At 41.4% G+C, this 24990-nt stretch overlaps 1 protein-coding gene across 2 annotated transcripts in view; it reads right to left on the bottom strand.

Annotated features, from left to right (window-relative positions):
- The window catches only part of LOC113406893 (calcium-activated potassium channel subunit alpha-1), a 911445-nt gene that overhangs the window by 19931 nt on the left and 866524 nt on the right, over positions 1–24990 (bottom strand). For both annotated transcript variants that reach the window (XM_026653744.1, XM_026653746.1), the window contains exons 23-24: positions 12271–12384; positions 8994–9124 (exon numbers count right to left, since the gene is read on the bottom strand). In XM_026653744.1, coding sequence (XP_026509529.1) covers positions 8994–9124; positions 12271–12384 — 245 coding nt within the window. The remainder of the gene's footprint in view (positions 1–8993; positions 9125–12270; positions 12385–24990) is intronic.

Genomic DNA, 24990 nt, shown 5'->3' with positions numbered 1-24990 from the left:
AGCCCCCCCCCACGCGGAGCACCGCCGAACACCCCCTGCGGAATGCCGCGCCGCCAAACACCCCCCGTGGAGTGCTGTGCCGCCGAACACCCCCCGCGAAGTGCCGCTCTGCCGAAACCCCCCGCCCATGGAGCACCGCCAAACACCCCCTGCCGAGCGCCGTGCTGCTGAACCCCTCCCCGCGGAGCGCCGCGCCGCCGAACACCCTCCGCCGAGCGCTGCGCCGCCGGAACCCCGCCGAGCGCCGCGCTGCCCCCCGCCGCCCCAAGATTGGCCGCCCCTTACCAGGTGCCGCCCCAAGCACGTGCTTGGTTGCCTGGTGCCTGGAGCCGGCCCTGCCTAGAGGATAATAAGGTTATAAGGCATAGCCAGCATGACTTTGTCAAGAACAAAACATGCCAAACCAACCAATTTTCCATCTTTGACAAGATTACTGGCCTAATGAATGCGGGGAAGCAGTAGACATGATAGCTCTTGATTTTATTAAGGCCTTTGCCACCGTCCAACATGACACTCTCATAAGCAAACTAGCAAATGTGGTCTAGATGTAATTTCTATAAGGTGGGTGCAGAACTGGCTCAAAGCCCAAAGAGTAGCTACCAAGGGTTTGCTGTCAAATTGGGAGGTGGGGAAGTTGTATTGAGTGGGGTCCTGCAGGGGTCTGTCCTGGATGTGGTACTAGACAATATTTTCATTAATTACGTGGATAATAACATGGTAATTATACTTATAAAGTTTACAGGTGACACCAAGCTGGAAGGAGTTGCAAGCAATTTGGAGGACAGGATTAGAAGTAAAAAATGACATTGACAAATTGGAGAATTGGTCTGAAATCAACAAGATGATGTTCAGTAAAAGACAAGTCTTAAACTTAGGAAGGAAAAATCAAATGCACAACTACAAAATGGGGAATAACTGGCTAGTGGTAGTACTGCTGAAAAGGATCTGGGGGTTCTCGTGGATCACAGATTTTCTATGATCCAACAATGTGATGCAGCTGCTGAAAAGAGTAATATAGTTCTAGGAGAGTCACATGTAAGACACGGGAGGTATTAGTTCTACTCTACTTGGCACTGGTGAAGCCTTAGCTACAGTACTGTGTCCAGTTTTAGGCACCACATTTTAAGAAAGGGGAGAGGCCAATTGGAGCGCGGCGAGAGGACAGCTACAAGAATGATACCAGGTCTAGAAAACTGGACTTTTGAGGAAAGGATTAAAAAAAACCTGAGCATTTTTAATTTTGAGAAAAGAAGACTGGGGGGCGGGGGAGAGGGAGGAACTGATAACATTAGGCTGAGAACACAACATTCACTTCACTAAAGAACTCACGTTAAACTGTAAAGCAATCGCAAAAGAATATATTAAGTATTGCACCTGTCACGAAATCATTAAATGCGTCAAAATAAGAGATAATAGGCCTTATTCTGATCCCAGGAGCAAGCCCATGGGACTCAATGGATTTACAGTGATGTAAAATTGATCCAATTCAGAGGGGAATTAGGCCCCCTGTCAATGGAACAGAATGCTGTCACAGGAGAGCGGTCTCCCACTGCTAGACAAATGTCAAGGCAAAGCTAAGACATTTATTTGGAAAGCAGACAACATTTATCTTGGAACAATAGTTTACTTTGGGTTTCACACTATGACTGATGTGGATGTTATCATTTAATCTGATAGATGAGTGCAGTTTTTGTTCATGCTGCCGTCGTTGAATACAAATATTCTAATTTTGAGAATGGACTCCTCCTGTCCTGCCACCAAGCAGAAAACATCCTAGGTGAACAGGAGTCTAGCACGCCTTCTGGATGGTTAGAGATTGTTAACATTGCCTAAGCTTGCATGCTCTCAACTCCCATGAGACGCAGGCCCTCCTTCAAACCTTTCCACTGTGGAGCACGCTTCACCTCATAGAATCAGAATCTAAAGGGTTAAAATAAAAATCTGGCCTGGCTGATCTCCATTTCCTTTGAAATAATAATACACTAAAAAGTAATGTGCGTGTGATCTGCTCACTCTGAGGGCGGATACGCCGGTACTTGTACGGGAACAATGTGTTGAATGTTGTTGGAACAGTGCTGTAGCAGTCAAAGTAACAGGCTACTTTTCAGTAACAAACGCAAATTCCTTTTGTTAATTGTATAATCATCACTGAAAAACACTTCTGTGCTGCTATTACTAACTGTACCCTGCATTGGATGACGCGATAACATTATTATAGCAGTCTGAGAACATGCACTGGATACAGTGCTGAGTAATGAAAAAAGGAAATGCATCATAGACGCTACACCATGGGTAATTGACAAGCAAATGGATATCTGAGCTAGCAGTGCCACCTAGCCCATGCCACTGAATTCTGTTGCAGCTGTTTTTGAGTGTAAGTGTTCTGGGACTGCTTTCCAGTTTGTTCAACCATTTTTAAAGCATAATTACCAAAGCTTATGTTTCGCAGTTAATGCTGTCAAGCCTTTTAAACTAATTGGTCTTTTACAGAAAATTTAACTGAAAATTAACACATCTTTTAATAACATTGCTTTAACTTTAATGACACTTTGCCTTTCGTTTATAACTACTCTAAAATTGGCATTTTCCATGTCATAGCTGCCATTTTTTTTTATGTTTGCTACTTTGGTAATTTTTTTTAAAGGAAAAAAATATAATAGTTATTTTGCTTCCATTTCAGGCAGATATTTTAACTTGCTTGTTTTTCCTTACATGTTGCATTCTGTCAAATGAATAGCATTTGTTTCAAGTGAATGAATATCCAGATATGGGGAATTACAGAGCTAAACTCATTAACCAAATCCTGAACAGGCCCTTGGGAGAGGTCCAAAGCAAAGGTGAAAGAACAATGTTTTATATTGTACTACATTTTAAAAATACCTCCCAGACTATTAAGGGATATTGTGAGTCCTCTGGGCAAGGGGATGTTTTACTACCTGCTAATCCTTCTGAACAGCAGGATACAAAAATAGAAAAGTCTTATGTTTCAAAATGTCCATCTCATAAGTTAAAACATTTCCTTTTCTAAATAAATGAGATTGTAAAGGACCTTGGGGGTTCTACTGCAAAGTTGCCCCTAACTCTTCACCCCTCCCTGCCCCCATGTGATCTTTCTGTTTGTATAAGGAAAAAAGGACTGATGTTAATAGAATACATTTTAAAAAAAATTAAGGTTCTAACAGAGCCCAATAGATGCCAGGAAATTCAAAGTTAAGTCTCATGATCTGGCTCTGAATAGATGCTTTTGTACTAATGACATTCCCTGAAGCTACACCAATCCCGCTACCAGTGGTATGTATAGAAATGATGCTAAAGCACTGGAAGCTCTGTATAGGAGTATTTTTTGTAGCCTCATTACCAAAATGAATGCCATCCAGAATCAAGATGTCTGGGAATCATTTCACAGCGATAAAAGATGCTTGTTGGGGCAAGTGGCATTTTTGCATCCTGCACTTTCTTTTGCCTTCTATAGCTACAGACGATGGCCAAGACTTTCAAAAGTCACTAGTGATTTTGGGTGCTCAACTTGGCACATCTTAGAGGCGGCCTGATTTTCAGATTCCTTTAAGATATCTTAAGTTTCATGATTTTTGAAAATCTTAGCATATATACCTCATCACAAGTGTAAAGCTTTGTTAAATGCACCGTGTCTGAGAGGTTATTTGTAACCTTGGCTTTCTAACCAACTTACATTTTGCTATAAACAAGCATATTGTGAGAACATGCTTTGATTAACAGGGGCAGCCCCACTACAAGAAGAGCAGTATATGTATATAGCTTTCCATGCATTTGTATTTGTTTGTAGATGTTTAAGGCAAATCAAATACTTAGAATGAAATATACAGGGCCGCCCAGAGGATTCAGGGGGCCTGGAGCAAAGCAATTTCGGGGGCCCCTTCCATAAAAAAAAGTTGCAATACTATAGAATACTATATTCTCGTGGGGGCCCCTGCGGGGCCCGGGGCATGGGGCAAATTGCCCCACTTGCTCCCCCCCCCCCAGGCGGCCCTGGAAATATAATGAAAAACTCTAGCAGAGGCTGATGTCTATTCCAGAGACATAGTAAAGGTTAGGCAGCCTTGTTTAAGAATAGCTATTATCATACTTAAAATCTGTGTCAGGTGAAATGCTTGGGAGTTTGGGATGGGACCCAGTAGCGGAACAGTCACCCCACTCCAGTGTGGAAGGGGTTAAAAACAGCCCTGGGAAAAGGCTGCCCCGGGGAGCCAATCAGGAGTGAGCTTGAGGCAGCCAATCAGGGCCGGGTTGGGAGTATAAGAAGGCCTAAGGGAGGTGCTGGGTCAGAGTCTCTCTCTAGTTGTGGAGAGAGATGGATCTAACTGCCTAGAGGAGCAAAGGGTACCTTGGATAGAGCAGTGCTGGGGAAGAGACAGGCTGAGCTGAGGCCTGACAGGAATGCCTAGGGAGGTACTGGGGCTGCAGGGAAAGGCAGCAGGTCCAACCCCCTTGCCAATGATGAGTGTCCATTAGAGACTGCAGTCTGGCCCCATGAAAGGGGGCTAGGTGATGACTGGCAGAAGCCACTGAGGCAAGGCGGGTATAGAGGGTTGGGATTCCCCTGGGAGGGGAGACCCAGAGTGTGGGGGTACTGCTGGGGAAGAACCCCAAGGTAAAGGGGCACTGGGGTTCAGGAGGGACATGGTGAGGCAGGGGATCTGAGGCAGGTGGCCAGCAGAGGGTGCTCAAAGGCTGGTAAAGAGCTAATTCCCAGGACAACCAGTAGGAGGTGCCGCACTGCTGAGTCGCACCTGGCTACAGACCCATTTCTCTGTTTAGCATAAGTCCTAAAGTAAAAAGTACTTCCTCATCATCAATAACCAAACCATTCTTGTCTGCCCACCCCATGTTCGCTGAAGATGCTAAGAAACCTGCATAGGCAGGATTAGCGTGCGGAGGAGCTATATATTGTGTAGCTATAAATGAAGTTGTCTTGTGCCGAGTTCCATTGCTGCTACAGATAAGAAAGAAATGCAGATGGATGGGGCTTATTACTCTCTTATTTAATCCCTCTTTTACACTGGCATTAACTCCATTTACATCATATGCCAGACTTCCACTGGGTAAGTGAGAGGAGAATGTGAGCAGTTCACATACATGTGTTGCACCCAGTGCAGTGGGTTTGCATTACTAAGAATTTAATTACATTCTGCAGAGATCAAGGAGTAACACTTAATTCTAAAAAACAACTAAAAAAAGGCACACTGCTTCCCCCTTTCACAATGAAAAACTTCACAGCAAAGGGCACAGTGGGAGAAAACAACGTGTACCTCCTGTAACCTCCTTGACTATTCCTCTGCTAATCCCAGCCTCTCCCCTGCTAATATAGCTTTTGCCCAACCATGCTACACAACAAACACCAATTACAGACCTACTAACTTGATGAGCTTTCCCCATAGACTTAGTTGCAGTCAACTTAGTAATTGAATCAATATGGTTGATGTAATCCTGAAGACCCTATTCAAGTCTCAAAGTGAGATGGCACGTGACAAAGGACTTCCCTCTGATAGAATTGCTGGTTCAGTGAAAGTATGACTCATGCTGGTCCCACAATCCTGTAGAATATTTTGGAATCAATGCTTGAATTCCTGCAGTACAAGTAGAGGTCGGGTCACAAAAAGCAAACTGCCAGACAAAGTGGATACTACCGAGCCAGTGGATCAGGTGGTGTGGGAAATGACAGGATGCCATTTTTTTGGGTAGAGAAAAAAAATGTGGAGCATCTCTTCTTCTCATCACCCCAATAGAGGCGTAGGAGAAAAGGAAGGATGGACACCTCACCCATCTGACAGCTAGGAGGAGGAGAGAGAGTTCCTTTTCCACCCTATAGCTTGGACAGTGGAAAGCCTTCCAGGAGTGGAGGAGAGAGTGACCTTGTCCACATCAGCAAAGCAGTAGGAAGTGGAGACATCATTGGTATGGCAAATGAAGACTGGCAAATAATTCTAATAGAAGAAATACTAATCTAGGGAAAGAAACAGGGATTCACTCTAAATCAGAATTCTCTATTTCTGGCATCACAGTAATTTCCCTGACTGCAGATGGTGGTGACCCATTATATTGTTTAACCACTTAAGAATGAATGAAGTTTGACAAAGAATCTTTGCAGAAGAAAGAAGACAGAGATCATGAACAGATATGTCATCGGTAGCTAGATATTTAGAGGGGAAAATCGTCCCATTTACTTTGTGAAGAATAAACTGACTGTGCTCAAAGAAAATGTTTCTAAATTGTAATAGTCCATTGTGAGTTATCTAAGCATAAACACAATTATTCTCTCTTATAATTTATCTTTCTAGTGTTTGCACAATAAAGCAATGGCGTCGTGTCTGCAACATTGCTATCTGTTACTCTGGGAATGCCTGTAATAAATAGAAGGATTAGCCTTTCAATAAGTGAAGCAACAAACAGCAGGGGTTGAATTATGAGACAGTCTTTGGATGAGGATGCTTAGACACCTGATTAAATGGCAATTTTGGGAAGGGAGCTACAGAAGAAAAGAAATCAGTGAAACCTAAATGGACCCAATGTTTAAATGTTGTCTGAAAATGACATGGATCTTTTGGCTTCCATTGTCTAGAAAGCTCTCAATCATATTTTCATTCTAGCCTCTCATTAGCTGCTTTTAATTACAATAGAACTCCTCAGTGTCCTCTTAATACTAAAACTCAGTTTCATTCAGGAATCTTCTTAGTCTGGTAAGGTGAAAAAACTTTCAAAATGCCAGTTTGGGACCTTCATATTTAAGAGATCCAATGTATTACATGGAAACACTAAACCTTTTACCCATAAAATTATTATTAGTGATGGTTTAGAGTTAGAGTTTGGTTGGATACTTATCTGGACTTTCTAAATGTGTCAAGTCTGCAAAATTTGGCTGATGACTCACAAGAACAAGGTATCTCATAAGATTACTGTTACTTCATGCTCCTTATTGGAATAAAATACCATGAGAATAGATTTCCTCATTACATCTGTCTCAAGCTGCGGCTGGAATGGACAGAAGTGTAGTAGAAAGTTTAAAAAAAAAAAAAAAAAGGTTAACTGAACTTTTTTGAACCATCAAAAGTTTGGTTTCACTTTTAGGTGAAGGTTAGCGTTGGCTCTTATTAAAAAAAAATATTGGTTTGCCTATCTCTAGTATTATTTGGGGCTTAAGCCAACTGATCTCCAGTGTCATGAAACTAAATTCAGTGGGATGGTCTGAAAGTTTAGGTTCAACTTTACAAAAGACTCTCAACCAGCCCCTAAGTTTGCACAGTCATTTTTACCCACAAAAAAGATTTTATGTGCACAAACAGCATATTGGTCACACAGGTAAATATCAGTTTATGTGCACAACTTGCCTTTCACATAGACAAACTGTCTTTCCCACATGTAAATCAGGAGGCCGTAAGTGAGTTTGATCTGTTTAAATTCTATTTTTAAATCAAGGCTGGAAACTAACTTTTTTCAACAGACCCCAATCAGGATCATGAAAGGCACTATTAAAAAACATAATTTACAAAGTAATCATATTATAACAGCTGATACTGCAACAAAAGAGTCTTCTGAAACAGCTGTAGTTAGGATAATCAGGAGTAAACAAGGTCTCCAAAGGGATACTCATTTGAACACTTTAAAATCAGAGGTATAGTATAACAGGCCTGCTTAATGGAGCTTATCATAAACAACATTTCATATTCTCCTCCATTAATTACATCTCTCTTGCATCTTAGTCATCTACCCCGAGAGGTCTATTTCCATTGAAAAGTATCAATCTGTAAATTGCTAGTGTTAGTTTCCCTGTGTTTCTATAAAAAACCCTAGACTGCTTGCTTTCCATTTGGTCCATTTGCAGAAAGCTGCTCCAACATTAATCTGCTGGCACATAAAGAGTACAACGTTTTTAAATGGAAGTCCTTTAATTGAGTGCTTAAACCAGTTAAAAATGGACCCACTCTAGGTTAAAGTAGAGACTGTATGTATTGAGAGAGTATTCTCTGCCTGTTTTTAAAATAAAATAAAAGAGGAAGACTATTTATTTGCTATGGATGGCCAAAAACTGGTTTAGGCAAAATAGCTACTTACTTTGAACTCCACTGAAACTCAAAATAAACCTTATACAAACCTGTTTCAAGGTTTGAAATTGGTTAAAAACAAAACACTCATGTCAATTTCTTATATTTTTGCATTCTTGGTCCCAAATACAAGCAGAAATATTGGAATAACCTGACAGCATGCTCTTGTGCAAATTCAGACCCAGAACTGTGATGTATCCACTCTTTCAAGAAATCCCATTCCCATTGATTTCCAGCCCACTTTTGCAGACCCAAGAGGGTCAACTGGTTTAATTAAGCTTTGCAGAAGCATCCAAGCTTTTGTCCTCTGATCTGATCTAAACATCCAAACCTTTTGTTTGTTACCTGTCACTATGAACTATCACTTTATGGATGAAGGAGTACAAAAAATAATTAGAAGCTGTAAAATGGGTAAAACACTGAACTGTCAAGGTAGTTATGTTATGCAAGACGACAATTTCCATATTTTAGAGATAATGCCCTAAATTTCCAAGGGTGACTAGTGATTTTGAGTGCTTCCATTTTTGGAAGGCCAGTTTGAGACACCCCGCTGCAAGCCACCAGACTTTCAACTCTTTCTGAAAATAGTGTGCATCCAAAATTACCAGTTGCTTTTGAAGACTTAGGCCAATATACATACCCTCTGGTCTGAGAGATTAGTTGCTACAGAGTCTCAGATCGAGATCCTCAAAGGCATTTCAGCGCATAACTCCAACGGACAACAGGAGTTATGCACGTAAATACCTTTGAGGGGAACTGGGGCTCAGTCCACATCCCAAGTAATGATGATGTATGAAGGTCTAAGGGAAGGTATCTTGTTCTTCAGGCTGCATGGTGGCAACGGAGCTGCTACACAGCATCAGTCTCCCATAGTCTGTCTGATGGGGAAGGGGGAGAAAGTTTTGATTTGCTTACAGCGCTCATGAGGGAGTCCAATACACTGACGGCGAATGCGGTTCCACATGCAAATGGCTGTGTAAGATACAATTCTGTGTCTGGGTCGTCGTCGTCATCTTGGTCCAAAAACTGAACGTTTGAATCGTTTACTGAAAATAATAATACAAAAATATCATAATATGCTTCTTGGCCCACAGCATGTAACCTTACACACTACACAATCAGAAAGAAAAAGCAACGGCATGTGTCTGGAAACACAGACTTGTGTCTTTGACATCACTTAAAATGAAATCGAAGTGGATGTGAAAATATGCACTTAAAAAATCTGTTGATTCTTATTTTGCTTGTATGAAAGGCGAATATCTCTGTGCCATAAAAATGACCGTCTTGGCACCACCTGCTCATTTGCCACGGTGCTGACATACATTTTCCATCCGTACAGGCAAGATACAATGGGTAGGGCTGCACAGATATGCCGTGAGCAGTTAATGTCAGGTCCACTTTGTGATATAAACCTCGTCCACAAAAACACTGGTTCAACCCAAAGGCATCTGCTACTGTAATTCTTTTCTGATGGACCTGTGTTAATGCAATTGCAGCTCCAAACAGGGAAGCTCCCCATTCAGCTTGCATCAAGCTTGTCATACAAAAGCAATACATTGCAATTCTACTACTATCCTACAGTATGGTTTCAGCCACAGCCTCACCGCCCTAGCCATGAATTCTATTCCATGCAGTGTGAGGAAGTATCCACATCAGGTTGCTTTGCAGAAAAGACCAAACAAGGTAACATTTGACATTTAGATTCTCATTGAGTTCCCAGAGTTCATCTCCCCACCCCGCCCCATGCCACTACACACAACTTGATATAAATCTTATCAAGCAGATGATACTTGATTAAGTCTTTTCTTTTCCATATTAGGACTCCTCAGTCATAAAAGTGCAGACTGATCATTTGTGTCACCAAAGATGCTTTTGAAATTATTAAAAATTAAATGACAAATTACTTTCAATTCCCATCCAGGTCTGAGAAATTATCAGTTTTGCAGCATCTGATAGTGTGGATCTTGAATACTTTTCTTGTCTCATAGTTATTGGAAATTCCCTGTATTTATTTTTTAGTAGACAAGGATGCTCCTAAAAAGCCAAATCCTAGTGCCATTGACTTCAATTGGATCACTCTCTATCTAGAAATATGCCTGCCATTCTGAACTATCATCTTGAGACAATTACTTTTATTTGATCAGACTACCCATTATTCAACAGCTATCGTCTACTAGTATAGTATAGCACTGTTCATGCAAGGGCCTCAAAGAGCTCTACAAGTATGAACAATGCCTATAATATAACAGCCCTGTGAAGAAGATAAGCATTATTATCCCCATTTTACAGATGGGTAAATTAAGGCACCAATTGGCTGTGACATAACCAAGGTCAAACTGAGTCAGTAGCAGAGTTGGGAATAGAACATACAATTCCTGATTCCTCATCCCCTGCCATAACCACTAAAAAGTAACATCTCTCAGAGCTATATACAGTCACAGGTTACATTATATGGTGTAGATGAATTTCATCCTGGTAAATAGCTCCATCTACACTATATCTTGCCCAGTGGCTGTCAATTTATTCTTGGGCTCCTAAGCAAAATATTGTTGAAAGCCTGTTGTACCATTTCAAAATTCACTTTTTGAAAAGACTGTGCCTTTGTTTAATTTGCTAGCTGAGGAGAGGAACTATAAACAGCAGTACTCTTTTTCCACTTCTATCTGGCAGACTTGTAAGACTAATACCTGACTTTGACACAGACTTTCTAACAGTACGTAGTGTCAGTTTCCAACTTACACCAAATCTTCTGTGAATTCTACAAGTGCAGTTTAAGTCTGAATATATCTTTATCTTCCTGATGCAAGTTAGCCTGCTATGATTTTTTTGAAAGGTCTCCTGGCTAGATGGGGGTAGGTTTAAGAGCGCAGCACTGCACCACAGGAAATGCTAATCAAACCCCGCTCTGAGCCCCTTGTGAAATCTCATTTTATTGAGAGAGTGCAGCATAGAAGCTTTGCTGCTTTAGCTTCAGAGCCTGAGAAAAGGTCTACCCACAAAAAAAATAAAACAAACAGCTTAAGGGAAGGTATGATACCGGGGTTTCTTTTTCAAAATCTTTTATTTCTTTTTTTACTTCCTGTGAGAGCTAAGGCATGTCAGTCAAATTGACAATAGACTGAAATAAAAGAGGGGGGGGGGAGGCCAAAGAAAATGAATTGGTGAGAAGATGCTATGGAAACAGCCGGCAGGTCAGACCAGTGCGATCAAAGGTTTACTGATGCTGCGTGAAAAAGAAATCATTAAGAAAGGCCAGAACAAGACAGTCAATTTCTACTAAAACCACAAATAAAACCCATTCAAAGCAGTGCCATGAGGGTAGCCCCTCTGATACAGCCAGATAAATAAAGAAAAAGCTGATGATGGTAGGAACAACACCACCAACAACAAAAAAAGGACAGTGATGTGAAGGAAAAAGGCACGTCTTACCCAGTTCAGTTATCATTAGTATGTGGGTTCCACTGTTTTTTTCCTGACTGATTGAAACCAAAGGCAGAAGTTTGCCAGGCTTAGCTAATAAGTAAAGTATTTAGGGGGGGAAAGAAAGTACAGAAAGAGAATAAAATAAGGGAGTAAGACAGGTAAGGCTCTAAAAAAAATAAAACTGAAAAATAAAAAGGACAAAGGACCACAAATCAAGTTTGTATTTGCCATGAAAGCTTCTGCACTTCACATCACAACAACTTGACAACATGAATATCCACAGCTAGAGTGGAAATCAGACCCAGGTAACCAGTTGCCCCATTCTCAAGGGTAGCAAGTGTCATGTCACTATGCAGTGATTATGCAATATTAAACAAGTTTTGGAGCATGAAGGGTTAACCAAGTAGCCTTTTAAATGCAGAAGGGAAGTCTGCTGGCATCTTACACAACTTTTCTTTTTTTTTTAAAAGAGATTGTCCCAAAGAACCATGCCTGCTTGGTACAATACATTAAGAACAACCTCTTGCCTAATGTAGTGTGTGTTCAAGAACACACAAAGTGAAAACACATAGGGAAGAACTAATTTAGTTATTTATCCAAGTAGAAAGTTTCCCCTAATGTTTCCTCAGCAAGAGTAAATCAAAACAGTTAACTGAAGAGTTAACATGGTGTCCTTGGCTATGAAATAGGTAACTCTCCTGAGGCCTGTAAAAGGAGATGGAAAAATATATGGGAATGGACATGAAAGGAGTATTTTTATTTTCCTTACCTAGTTCTGTTATAATAGGTATGTTGGCTCCTGTTGTGATTGAGGGTTGACGTAACAGACCATGGACTGGACTGTTGTCTGGAGATGACCTATCCATTCCTGGTGGCGTAAACCCTAAGGAAGGAATGTCAGACAGTTACAGGATGAACTTCAAGTAGCAAGGCAAACAGAAAAGAATGTAACAAGTCATTTCAGACTGATGCAAATGATGACAACAGACGTTAACATTGCATGCATCTCCTGTGGTAGATTATTGTTCAGAGAGCTACAGGTAGAAATCTGCTATAAACTATTTTACTTAACATTCAGCATTGCTGAAATACAGCCCATCAAGCCTATCAATATTACAGGCAGTTTATGCTATAAGACAGCTGGCAACAATTAAAGCCAACGCACTTCTGCTAAACTTGTGAAACAGCAGTTTTTACATCAAAACATGCTAAAACTTTCGGTACAAAATGTGATCCTTGTTTAAAAAACTGGGAACAAAATCCAAAGCCATTAATATTTGAGGGTGGGTTTTTTTTGCTATCAGTATTTCAAAGAACACTAGTAATAAGCATCCTTACTTAAGCCTCACACTGCATTCTAAGGCTTGTTAAATCACCATGTTTGCAGCTTTCAGGAGCTGATGGGTCTGATTCATAAGATTTAGGGTGGAGCTGCAAAGACCACTGAAGGATTTAGTTACTTTAAGAAGTTTCCAAAAGCATTATGAAGCCCATAGAATTATTAATTTCTATGCTGATCTTGCAGAATCCTCATGGCTTCCATTCAGAGCCACCGTGAGTCAGAAAGAGCAGGAAGCACTAGTGTGGAAGGAATGGGGAGCGAGACTGACATATGGCAGGTGGGCAGGAGAGAGGGGAAGGACATCTGGAGATAAACAGGAGAGAGGTGCAAACACTTGGGGAGAGGATGGCATAGAGTGAAAGTGTGGAAGAGTCACATGGGAGGTGAAGGGATGGTCTGGGGTGGAGCAAGGGCCTCCTTATGCAGCTTGCATGCTCCACCTGAGTCCCTGCAAGTTCTGCAGGAACACCTGTCACTGAACAGTTCGTAAACATAAAAAGGTAATACCCAGGCACACTATTTTGCTAAGCTGGAGTTACAATGTAAGTGCTGAATCTGTCAATGATTTAAATAAACCAAAACACTCTCACAAAAAGTTGGCCTGGAAATTCATTGATATGATATATACTTAAGGCTCGAAAAAAGTAGGAAAAATAGAAGCATGCATTTAACGTCACCATTGTTGCAGTTAGACTCAAGGACTCCATTTCCTCCTTGCTATGGCAGTATTTTTTAAGCAGCTATTTGTCTATCCATGAGGCCAAACTATTTTTGCATTATAAATTGTTGAACAGCCATTAGACTTTGGGCAAATTCTGCCCAGACTAACTTTATGTCTGAGATCCACAGACAGATTTTTGACTTTTTGTCATTACTCGCCTGGACTAGATTTGAATCATCTAGATGCCACCAAGCCCCCGCCTCCCCCCACCCCCCAGCGTCAAATTTATTCCTAGTGTAACTCCATTGCCTTCTCACAGCATACAAATTGGTCCACTCAGCTAAAGTCATTCATACATTCATCTGCTATTGACTCCAAAATGAGTTGATACTGTATTTCCGTCTGCCCTGTCCTCAATTTTGGCAGTATAAATAAGTCATGAGCTATCAGAGAATCCTTTCATAAATTTATAGCACTTCAAAATGCGATGTCAGTCCCTTACCTGGATTTTTTCCCCTTTCTTGGAAGTAATAATCACCACTATCAAACTAGCTTTAACTATTTTAAAATATTAAGTGCACTAATTTTGGCCCCTCAATTGTCCTCTTAGCCTAACACCGGTTTGGCACATGGGGAGGATCTCCAGTTCAGCTCTGTGCTCCTGAGTGAGCAGAGCTTGGGAGAGCTGTAGGAATTACTGCACGCACCCTTCTGGGAAGGGGGGATAGAACTCTGTTTTGTTCTGAAGCTACTTTGGCCTTTTGTCTAAGATCAAATGTGGTGTCAATTTAACACACACTCTGATGTAACAAATATTGCTGAAAGACCATCCTACCCCTGCAGGGAGATGGATTTTCTACTGTAGGCCTTCTCCACTTCTAACTCTTGTGATCCTCCAGGAGACTCCAGTATGAACTGTGCCTTGCCATCTGGAAGAAAGCTCCCAGCAGCACAAGGCCTGTGAGGATGGGCTATGTAAAAGCAGGGGTGAAAGTGAGCCGGTAGGTACCAGTAAGAACCTGCACTGGCCCATACCCAGAGAGAGAGGGCAGCGACGTTAAAGCACTGCCACGGCAGTGCTTTAAGGACGGTCCTTTGCTGCGGCGGCGCTTTAAGGATCCTCAAACGTCGCTGCCTCTTCCCCCCTGCGGGTAGGGTCCATACCGGCAGGGCCGCCAACAGGGGAGGCAAAAGGGGCAGGGACATTAAAGCACTGCCACAGCAGCGCATTAAGGACGGTCCTTTGCCGCGGCAGCGCTTTAACGTCGGCGGGGGGCGTGCAGCAACGTTAAAGCGCTGCCGCAGCAAAGGGCCCTGCAGCGCTTTAATGTCATTGCTCCCCCCTCCCCCACAGCCCCCCGCAGCCTCCGATGGGCGGGGGGGCAAAGGGAGCAGTTGCCCTGTGGCCGTTGATTTAAAAGAGCGCAGCAGTGGCGTCCGGAGCCCCGGGCCCTTTAAATCAACACGGGAGCCCCAGGCAGCGCGGACCAGGCAGCCTGAAAGGGCTGGTTGGGGGATGCTGACCCCCAGCCCACCCCCTTCCGCCCGAGGCCCCGCCCCTTAAGGGGGCCAGAGGCCCCCTTCTCTCCCTCCCGGCCCGTACCGGTAAGTGGCCTAACTTACTTTCACCCCTGTGTAAAACGGAGGGAAAACTGTGGCGAGAGGCTCTGAATGGTGATTGGGAGGGGAGGCAAAGTCGTCTCAATGCCTTCCACAGATTTGAAAGGCACAAATTCCCACGTGGGAATTTAAGCACAGCAATACAATTCCAGTCAACAATGGTGATTCGGATAATACTATAAAAACAGATTTCTTCAAGGCAGGCGGAAGTGATGAGTATGTCAGAGTGTTTAGTTTTACTCAATGAACTCCTTACTCATTGTATTGAAATCAGTTCTACTATGCCACCATGGAAAAGAGCAGATTGCATGCCCAGTTGATTACTGTATGATAGTCTCTATCATGGCCAAATCCCATGTATGAGTAACAGCCATTCAAGAACTTTTATTGACATGATACCTCACCCACTCCGTGCTGCATCGCAGATCTATGCTGTGCTCTGACTCATACTGGCCTACCCAGACTTTTCCGAGGAGCCCTCTCAAGATTCAAAAGAGCTGGCAGATTAATTATGGATTGAGAGTCCTGTCTCAGGACTTTGCAAGGGGCAGGAGTGGTATTTTTTGGAGACGTGGACGCTGGGATTGGGCTGCTGTCTGTTGTTGACTCCTCTGTTGGTGTTTTGTATACTTTCATGTTCTGCAGTAGGGGGCATGATGCGAGACATCAGCTCTTCAAAACACAAGCGGCGACAGACAATGAGAGAGCTCTGTATGTGCACTGAGGCAGCTGGGGCCACTGGAGAATTACAGCTCAGCATGACTGGCAGCAAGCCTTCCAACCTCACACTGATTTGAGGGTAGAAAAGGCTAACCTTTTCCCCACAAGCCCTTGAGGCATTGGTAGTGGGCAGTGTTAGCATGAGACACCACTGTTCAGACCATCTTCAAAGGCTTCTTTTCTCTCATTTCCCTAGAGGCTTTTCTTCCCAGTCCAACACTGTGTCTACTACACATTTTTCAATGAATCAGGCCCTTCAGATTGTAGAACTAGTCGGTAGCTTCCTGCCAGCTCAGAGGAAAATGTAAAGACTCAATGTAACATGCCTCTAAATGCATGACTCCCTCCACTCTCCCTAGAAGGCTATTTGTAGCCACCTCTCTCTAACCCCTCAAATATTTGTCTTCTTAGGATGGTGTTAGGAGATTGAAATAAAGGTGGCATTTCTGTTAGGCACAGACTGTCAGGAGCTCTGTAATTGCACATTGCACACACAGTGCATTCTGTATGAAATGCAGGAAGCATGTTAAAGGGATTTTGTTTTCTCCATGAATGAAAAATAATCCTGAGCCTTAATATTTTTTCCTCGATGGTTTTGGAAGATGTGAGAAATATCCACAACTTTATTTCCCTGACAGTGCTTAATTTGAATTGGCTGTTTACACAACTAACAAATCTGGAATATTTTCAGCAAAAGAAAAATCAGAAAATGTAGGGATTTGGGGTCTGTATCTGTCTATCCACCAAGTCCTTATTCCAACCTTCAGGACATGTCCTTTTTGCAGCCTGCCTCCCACCCACAACATAAATTTTAGATGCTGTCTATTTTTTTCCACCAAAAAAAGGTGAAGGAAAACTAAACTGTTTTATCAGAACTTTCATTTAAAGGCATGGAAAACTACAAGTGACAGCTGTGCGGATTCAGTGAATGTGATGTTTTTGAATTTCTTCAATTTGACAAGTAAACACCTTAAATCGGTAATGCTATATGCATAATACATGGCCTGTATTTTGACATCCATCATCAAATGCTGACTTGAGAAAATACAGGTTGTACGTCAAGGAATAGCACCCATAAAGCAGGGAGAAATTCAGGTCACAGGGTATTAGGAAAACTATTTTATTACAGAACCAGAAACAAGCTAAGGCACCAGATTTAAGATCCATTTTCGGCTGTGAAAAGATTCAATTTCTTTGCACAGAGCCTTCATTTAGAAATGACCTGCTTTCCTCACAGCCCCTTTTCACTTTCCTTTTCATATTGCATTTTCTCCTTCGGTTCTCCAAATCGTGTTCCATTGACATTCATAAACCCAGTGAACCAGGGCAGGTGGTTATAGTGATCTTCCTAACTGCAGTGCCATACTTGTTCTACAAACACCACCAGGGGTCTGACCTACAATTGCAGGATAGGGTGAAATTCACATTGCCCATGAGTACATGAAATCTGTGTGAGACAACGTAATGGCAGATGGAGAAGGATGAAATTCTCTTCCCCACAACTAGGAGGTAGGGTGCTATTGTGCACCTAGTTCATGGCAGCTTCTACACCTAACTATGAACCAGCAGTAGCAGTCATCATAGCCTGCCTAGCTTATGCAGGGTTTAGGGCCACTGAATCAACAGTAGATGACCCAGTGGATGTATTCCAACTACTCCTCAGTCTGCCCACAATCCATCACTACATATTCCTGGAGCGAGATCTTCCAGTGAGCAACTTACAGGAGCGTCCTTCCCCATGGGGCAATAAACATGCCCTTTCTGTTGGATTTATAGACCTGCTTGCAGAAGGTTTGCCAGAATTTGAATTCAGTAACGAATTTGGCCCTTGGATGTACACTGCAAGGCTTCCACTGACTTCATTGGGGTGAGCGCATGTCCAGGGGCACAATTTGGCCCTTTTAATTTATAACATGCTTTCCATTCAGAAGGATCACATAGTGCCTTACAAACTGATTTTACTAACTCTCCAGTCAAGTAATCATTTAATCCAGAACTGAGGTACAGTCAGTTCTAGGGTGGAATGCTGCAAGTGTTTAACAGCGCACAGTAACACAACATGGTTTTTAAGATGAATGTTAATTTAACTGCAACTGCAGGTAAGCAGGATTCAGTTTTCCAAACTGAAATTTAACTAGATTGCCAGGGCTAAAGGCTATACTCTTGCTTGTCATTAAAATGCCAGGCATACCTATGGTGCTGATTAAAAAATAATACTCTAGTGAAAGGTGCTTGGGATTTATGAGGTAATAGTCAGATTAAAGACTGCAGAAATGTAATTTAAAAAAAAATAAGTTATAACTATTGAGAACTCTGAGAAGTAAAAAACAACAATCATATTTTGAATATAGATAATCAGCATGCAAGTGGTGAGCTTCTAAGCAGTGGATGGACAAGATACCATGCAGGTTATGTGAGAAAAGAGAGCGAGAGCCATTAACCAGAGACAAACAGACAGAATTGTCTTACAATGGGACCTCACCGTTTGCTACTGTTTGCTGACACTGCACAGTAAAATTCCATTGAATTCAATGGAATGATAGACTTTACCTTTTAGTCTCCAAAGTACAGCCATTTGGGCATATCTGAAAAGTTCAGCAGCAGTCATGCAGCTAAAGAGCTGCTGACATTCATGGGAACCTGTTACAACCATTCAATTTAGAAACAAATCTAGCTGCAGTGTCCCCTGGGGCCTGAGACAGAGTTTTGGTTTGAGCACAGCACCAGGAAATCTTGAGTTCTAATCTAAACAGTTTTGGTGGAGCTTCGTATTTAGACAGGGTTCAGCTATAAAACAAAGATGAGAATCTGGGCTGGGATTTCAACACCTCTGAAGTCTGGAAGTCACTCAGTCAGGCCATTTCTAATTGAAGTGGTAGAAACTACAAACACAGAAGTTTTACTTTATGTTTTTACTGTGGGACAGAACAGCGTCACATTTGGCTGTGAAGTTCATAGGCTCCAAGGAAGTCTTTTCTCAGTTTACATTTACATAACGTTGTCCTTCATGAGTTTCACTTTGAGTTTCAGGTTCAAACACACCAAAATTCAAAGCAAAACCCATCTGAAACTGCCCAAGTTTTGTCTGATTTTGGCTCAAAACCATGCAAAACCACACATAATATCCACCCGGAGCCATAGAGCAGGTCAGGTTTACCACAAGTTTACACAAAACGTAAAACCACAGGAAGGGTTTAGATTTGCAGAGCTCCATTTTGGAGCTCTCTGTCTGCTCTCTACTGCTCCCTTCCCCACACACTAATTTAACTAAAATGAGATGCAATCCTCTGATGTCTGCTAGGATAGGATTATTATTTCTGGAAATGGCAAACACGACCAATGTTGCCCCAGATGAAATTTCCACACACTGTGGCGCCAAGCACAATTTTACTGAAATTATCATTCTTTTTGGTAAAAAGAAAACCAAGTGAAAGTTCACTTGTTGACTTTCTCATCCAGATTTTTCAATGCTACGGCAACAATTTTTGAAACTGATCACAGTTTTGTCTAGGTTACTGAATTGCTTTGCCCTAGAATGTTTTTTTTTTTACTTGATAACTCCTAATACACAATACAGTATGTGCATTGGCATACAAAAATGTACTTTGAGAGTCCTAATCAGTGTCTTCTTATTAGTGTCGTCTTATTCGGTTTCTAATGTCTAAGGTAATAAGCAAACACTTTTGCAATAATAAAACCTGGAAATACAATTGTTTTAAACAGTCTCTGCATTGCATGAAGAGCAAAATGGCAGGAACCCATGAAGTCATAAGGAGGGAAATTATGCTTATATTGCTTGTACCCCTCCACCACGTAGCTGCCTCCCCGCCGTGTCTTTTACAAGTACAGCAAATCTCTTATGGAAATCTGCAGACAGAATGGGAGACACATCCTGTGAGGCAAAGTTATTTGTAAAGTACACTGAGTATCTCTAATGTAAGGCACCAAAGAAATGCAAGTATTTTCATAATGCAGAGGGAAGATTGTAAGATTGCTGGTGCAAGCAGGCCACAAGAAAGATGAAAGACTAGGGCGTTTCCAAACTATAGCACAGTCTGGATCACATCTTAATAGTAAGATTGGCTTGTGGCTATTTCCCCCTCCCATTTGCAATCCCATGATCTGCTTCCTATTCACAATGAGGTAATACCCGTCTGCCAACTACAGCTGTTGCCTTCATGGAAAAGCACAGTATTTAGGTAGTTGCACAGTCTTAGATGCACTATTGATGTTACACTTTTTGAAGAAAGTTAATTGCACTATTGCCTTTTCATGTAATTCCCTTCCAGTCTGTTCTGTTCCCCTTTCTACTACCCTGTACCTGCTTCTCTAACACTGTGCTCCCTTTCTCCTCCTGGCCTTTTCTCTCTTGTTGGGGTCTGCTTTCTGGTGGATGCATTCCCTGGGGACAGCTCCTATTTCCTCACCACCCATGTGCCAGTGACGCTGGATTGGCACCAGCTGTTTTTACACACACCCAGGTTCTTTTTTGCCATGAAGAACCCCAAGAGCTGTAGAAGTAGCTGGAAACAAGGAGGAGAGCCAGTACCACATGGCAATTCAAACTTTCCTTGGACCAGCAGCAAATGCAGTAATTCAAAATCCTATATATGCCACGTGGTTGTTGATTTAACATTATTGTGAGAAAATCAGAATCCCTCACTTTTTTCCTATATAAATTCTCAACCTTAATGTTGAATCTGTAGTTTTTCCTCTCACTCCCCTTTTAACATATATTGGGTTTCTAGAGATTGGGGTCCATTGCATGTGGGCTGTGAACACTGTTATTTAAGTTTTTACTGGGTTTAAAGTTAGAAGCATTTATTTAAGTGCAGAGATTTGCAGCTATATTGCTTATGGCCCAAATCCACCCTGCTTTACTCACATATGTAATTCTGTCACATTTAGCTTTGGTGTTGGAAACCGGTGTGCTATGTTAAACTAGTCAAATAAATTAAGCCATATCAGCAGGTTTGCAGAGACAGGTATTCAATAAGAAGTTGTAAAATAGAAAGCTCCCAGTTAAAAATGACCTATAAATACATGTTCAGGAAACATCCTACATTACATTATGTACCAGAGAAAGTAAATGTCTCCTTAGTGAAAAAGAGGGGCAAAGCCAGATGTGATAGCAAGCTAAGATCAATAAAAATATTTTGATAAATAAATGTAACTGCTATTTCACTTATGATTGGCAACTGCTGAAACATAAATTATACAAATTTCCCATAGCTGTTTATGGGAAAATTATGCAGATTAGCATTTGATTAGGCTTATATCATGAGACTCAATTTTGGATTTTTAATCTATTAAGCTCCAATAAATGAGGAATCTGAATAGCTCCCCTGAGCAGCAACAGTAATAACCACAGCAGTCATTTTTTGCAACATGTATTCCAACAATTTCCTTAGCAGATGAAATTAAGAAAACTCCACGTCTCTGAGTACAATTACTTTGTAACTTCTGCAAAAATTTCAGGTGTATGCAATTGGGAAATGGATTCTTACAAAGTGCTTAAACAGACATTTTGTGAACATCAACATCTGTCATTTTATGCTAGCAATATTGTTTTTCCATCAATTTGGACTTATTTATGGTTGACTTTATGGTTGACTTCTTGGTCTGCATGGGTGAAATATCAGACTTGTAAATTACTAGAGGCAGAACTAAGCTTGAATCCTAGAGTAAAACCCTATTATGTGCCATATTTGATGGGTCGGAACCAAAATCCCAGATCCAAGCCTGCTCAGATTTTGGGACAATTTGGATTCAGAGCAAGATAACTTCTAATATGTACGCCAACTATTCTCCATAGGGTTCCTGGCACACTTACTATAATCTATATACAGGGTTCCAAAACTTCTCCAACCTGCAGTTGTATTATAAAACTGCCAGCAAATGTTCCCTACCAAACAGTGCATAGCACCAATATTTCCGTTCTGTCGGAGATTAGGCCGAGCGTCTAAATTGTTCTTTGCTTTGTACTTATGTCTCAGCCAAACACTGTGACCAAGTTTTGGTAGACAAGATATGCAAGCACATAGTCAAGTGCCAGTCAAGAATTTTTGGACCATGAGATAAAAGGCCGAGCTTGAAACACCCAAATATTGTTCCCTAAAGCTAAATGATTATACAAAAAGGACATGGATTTAGTGATGCGCTTTTGTGTGGGAGTATTTGTAAAGGAAGGCACAATGATGCAGTATTTATCCCCATCACGTTAGCTTTCAGTGTATTGGTTGGCCTAAAACAAAGATTTTGCACATAGCCAGAATTCCTACAGACCTGCTGTCATAGTTTAGAGAAATACATCCCATGGCCTTTTCCACTCAGATACCGGCTTACATAACACAAAGGCTTCAGAACATCTGTGCTGACTAGGGCATTTAACATTATGTTATTTATGTGAAAACTAATGCTAAGGCTTTCTGAGCTATGTCAATGATACAATCCCAATACTTTAACATAGTGCTATCAAAGAATATTTTCACATAGCCTATGATAAATCAGGTGGATGTACTGCAGACAGGAACGAGGAAGGATGGGGAAATTTATTTGTCGTCCTCTTTAAACTAAAAACTTCTTGCTCAAGAATGGAGGTGTGACTCTAAGAGCCCCTCAATGCCCACTGGAATCAGAACAGCAACTCCTACTATGCCTAAGAAATTCACTACACTTAACAATGCTTTCATGGTCTTTGCCAGGGGTAAAGAACATTGTATAAGGTATCATATGAAAATTCATATCAGTCATCATAATCATTGTGAGATGTCTATATGGGTAACAATTAAAAAGTTGTATGCACATACTAAAAATATGCTCAAACCATAAAACCAGGCAGGGCTGGTAAACAAGTTTGCCCCAGCCAAAGGAATGTTGATTTGCCTGTCTGCTTAGGTCTCAAATGTAATTGGAGCAGGGTAGGCCAAAGACAATGGAAATTACATTTGCATCTGAAGTCAACAATAAAAGAAAATTAATAAGAGGATGAGAAAAGGGGAACAAACAGCAAGAATACCTTTGAAGAGTTACTGGACTGTAAGAAGGGGGTGGGGGAAGACATTGTGGTTATCCATCACTGACGGAACAAAGAGATCAGCAGCACCTTTTGTAACATGAATGGAGGATGTCCAGCCATGTGGGTTGGTGACTTTAGGTGAGAAACTGCCTTAGACAGGGATTGTAACCTGTTAAGTTCTGGTCACTAGAAACATGTTATAGTTTTGTTTTATTTGTAACCATTTTCTGTTTCTACTATCTTTGCTTAGTATCACTTAAATCTCTGTTCTGTTTAATAAACTTATTCTTGGTTTTACCATAAGTTCTTCCCAGTGCAATACATTAAAGTGTGAATCCTCAGCTGATCTAATAGGCTGTATGACAGTGTATTCTGTATCTGTGGAGACAGCGGATTTGGCAATTTCTGTGCATGTCCAGTGACAGGGGCTGTGTACTGCAGAGGAACCCTTTTCAAGACGGTTCAGGGATTGGACAGCACCTGAAGTTAACCTGCAAGGCTGGTAGAGGTTTTCAGGGGATTGTTAGGGGAGCTAACAGACTGGAGTATTGGGGATCAGAGATTAGCTCCAACAAGTCTCTCTCGCTCGCTAAGGCAGGGGGTAAGTTGACTCAGAGCCTTGAACTCCCTGTGGAAGCATTGCAGGAGGCACCACCACGTGGAAAATGAGTGCTTTTGTGAAAACTTTAATTTGGTCATGGAAGAGCACCCAACTTACACAATTTGGAATGGATGTAACAAGAGTCAGGGAATATTTTCGCAATATCTGACACAAGGTGCATTCCAAAGGCAAAGATATTTGCACTTCCAAAGTATTTTTATAAACTCCATGTATAAAAGCTCGCTCTGTCAAAGATAATATAGCAGTATACAGACAAGAAGTGATCTCCATGAAAAGAAATTATGCCCATCCTCTACTACAGAAGTGCACACTTTTGGCTAAACCCTCATGTTTGCTCTAACCTTGTCCTGTATTGTTCAGCCCAATATATTATCTCTGTACATTGGATCATATTCCACAGTTCTGGAAAACTCCAGTCTCAATACCAAATACTAAAATTGATGTTAGCTACAGTAACTGTTGATTATTACTGACTGCAACACAGAAATAGCACACAAAGCAGGTTTTTTTTAAAGCTTAAAGTCTAAAATGTGACTATGAAGATTATACAGTTATGCCCTCTGTGGGCAGCTGGGCATATACTAGAGTAGCCTTAAGGGTGATCTAATCTACACTGGCCCTAGAATCAAGGAGTAAGAAGGGTACCATCTCCAAGGAGCAGCCAGACCATAAAATAGTATTCTTAGATGGCATTATTTGCTGGCTTTAGCATCTGTTTCCCTCATTCAGTGGCTCAAAGCATTCAAGAATCGGGCCCAATGTTTCTAACAGCTTGTGTTGCAAACTCCCCACTAGATCTGAAAATCAAGCAGTGTTCTTTCTGCGTCAGACAATCTTAATGATCATCCTACAACCACAGCATAGCTACAATTTTGCTCATGATGTAAAATCAGAAGTGAATTCAGTATTAAAGTAATCCGTAATTATTTATATTCTGATAGCCCCCAAAGGCCCCAGCTAGAATTCTGGCCCTACGCTTCTGATAGCAGACAGATTTAGCTGAGATTTATTCCTCTCACTATTGAGATGCTGCAGTTGTGGGACTAATGTCAGGGAGAAAGCCAGGAGGCTCTATCATTTCATACCCAGGCTATACCCATATCTCAGTGATGTTTGCCCTAGGATAACACACCAGTTTACCTAGACTACTGTTGTAACTTGTTTGTTTTATGATAAATTCCTGACATCTCAATGTTAAATTGGAAATTTCAAGGTACAGAACATAACCGTAGCCATGACAACAAAATTTCAGCTCTATTTTATAAGGAGATTGGGAAAAAATGCACTACATAAATTCTCTCCTAGGACATTTGTGACATTTGCTTCCCATCAGAAGCATGCCTTTTACATGGACATATTATTTGGAATACGGATCTATGTAGTCTGGTGATGGATCTGCTGTGATGAAGAATAATAGCTATTATTGAGCAAGTGTAATTTCTTGTATTGTACTTTGCAAATGATGGTTTAATCATCAATTATTTGGTGCAGTGACGACACTGAACT

Source organism: Terrapene carolina, unplaced genomic scaffold (genome assembly GCF_002925995.2).
Source record: "Terrapene carolina triunguis isolate 2854851 unplaced genomic scaffold, T_m_triunguis-2.0 Scaffold148, whole genome shotgun sequence".
Taxonomy (NCBI): Eukaryota; Metazoa; Chordata; order Testudines; family Emydidae; genus Terrapene; species Terrapene triunguis.
Note: the sequence above shows the minus strand (reverse complement) of the source record. Positions and strands in the feature narration are given on the sequence as shown.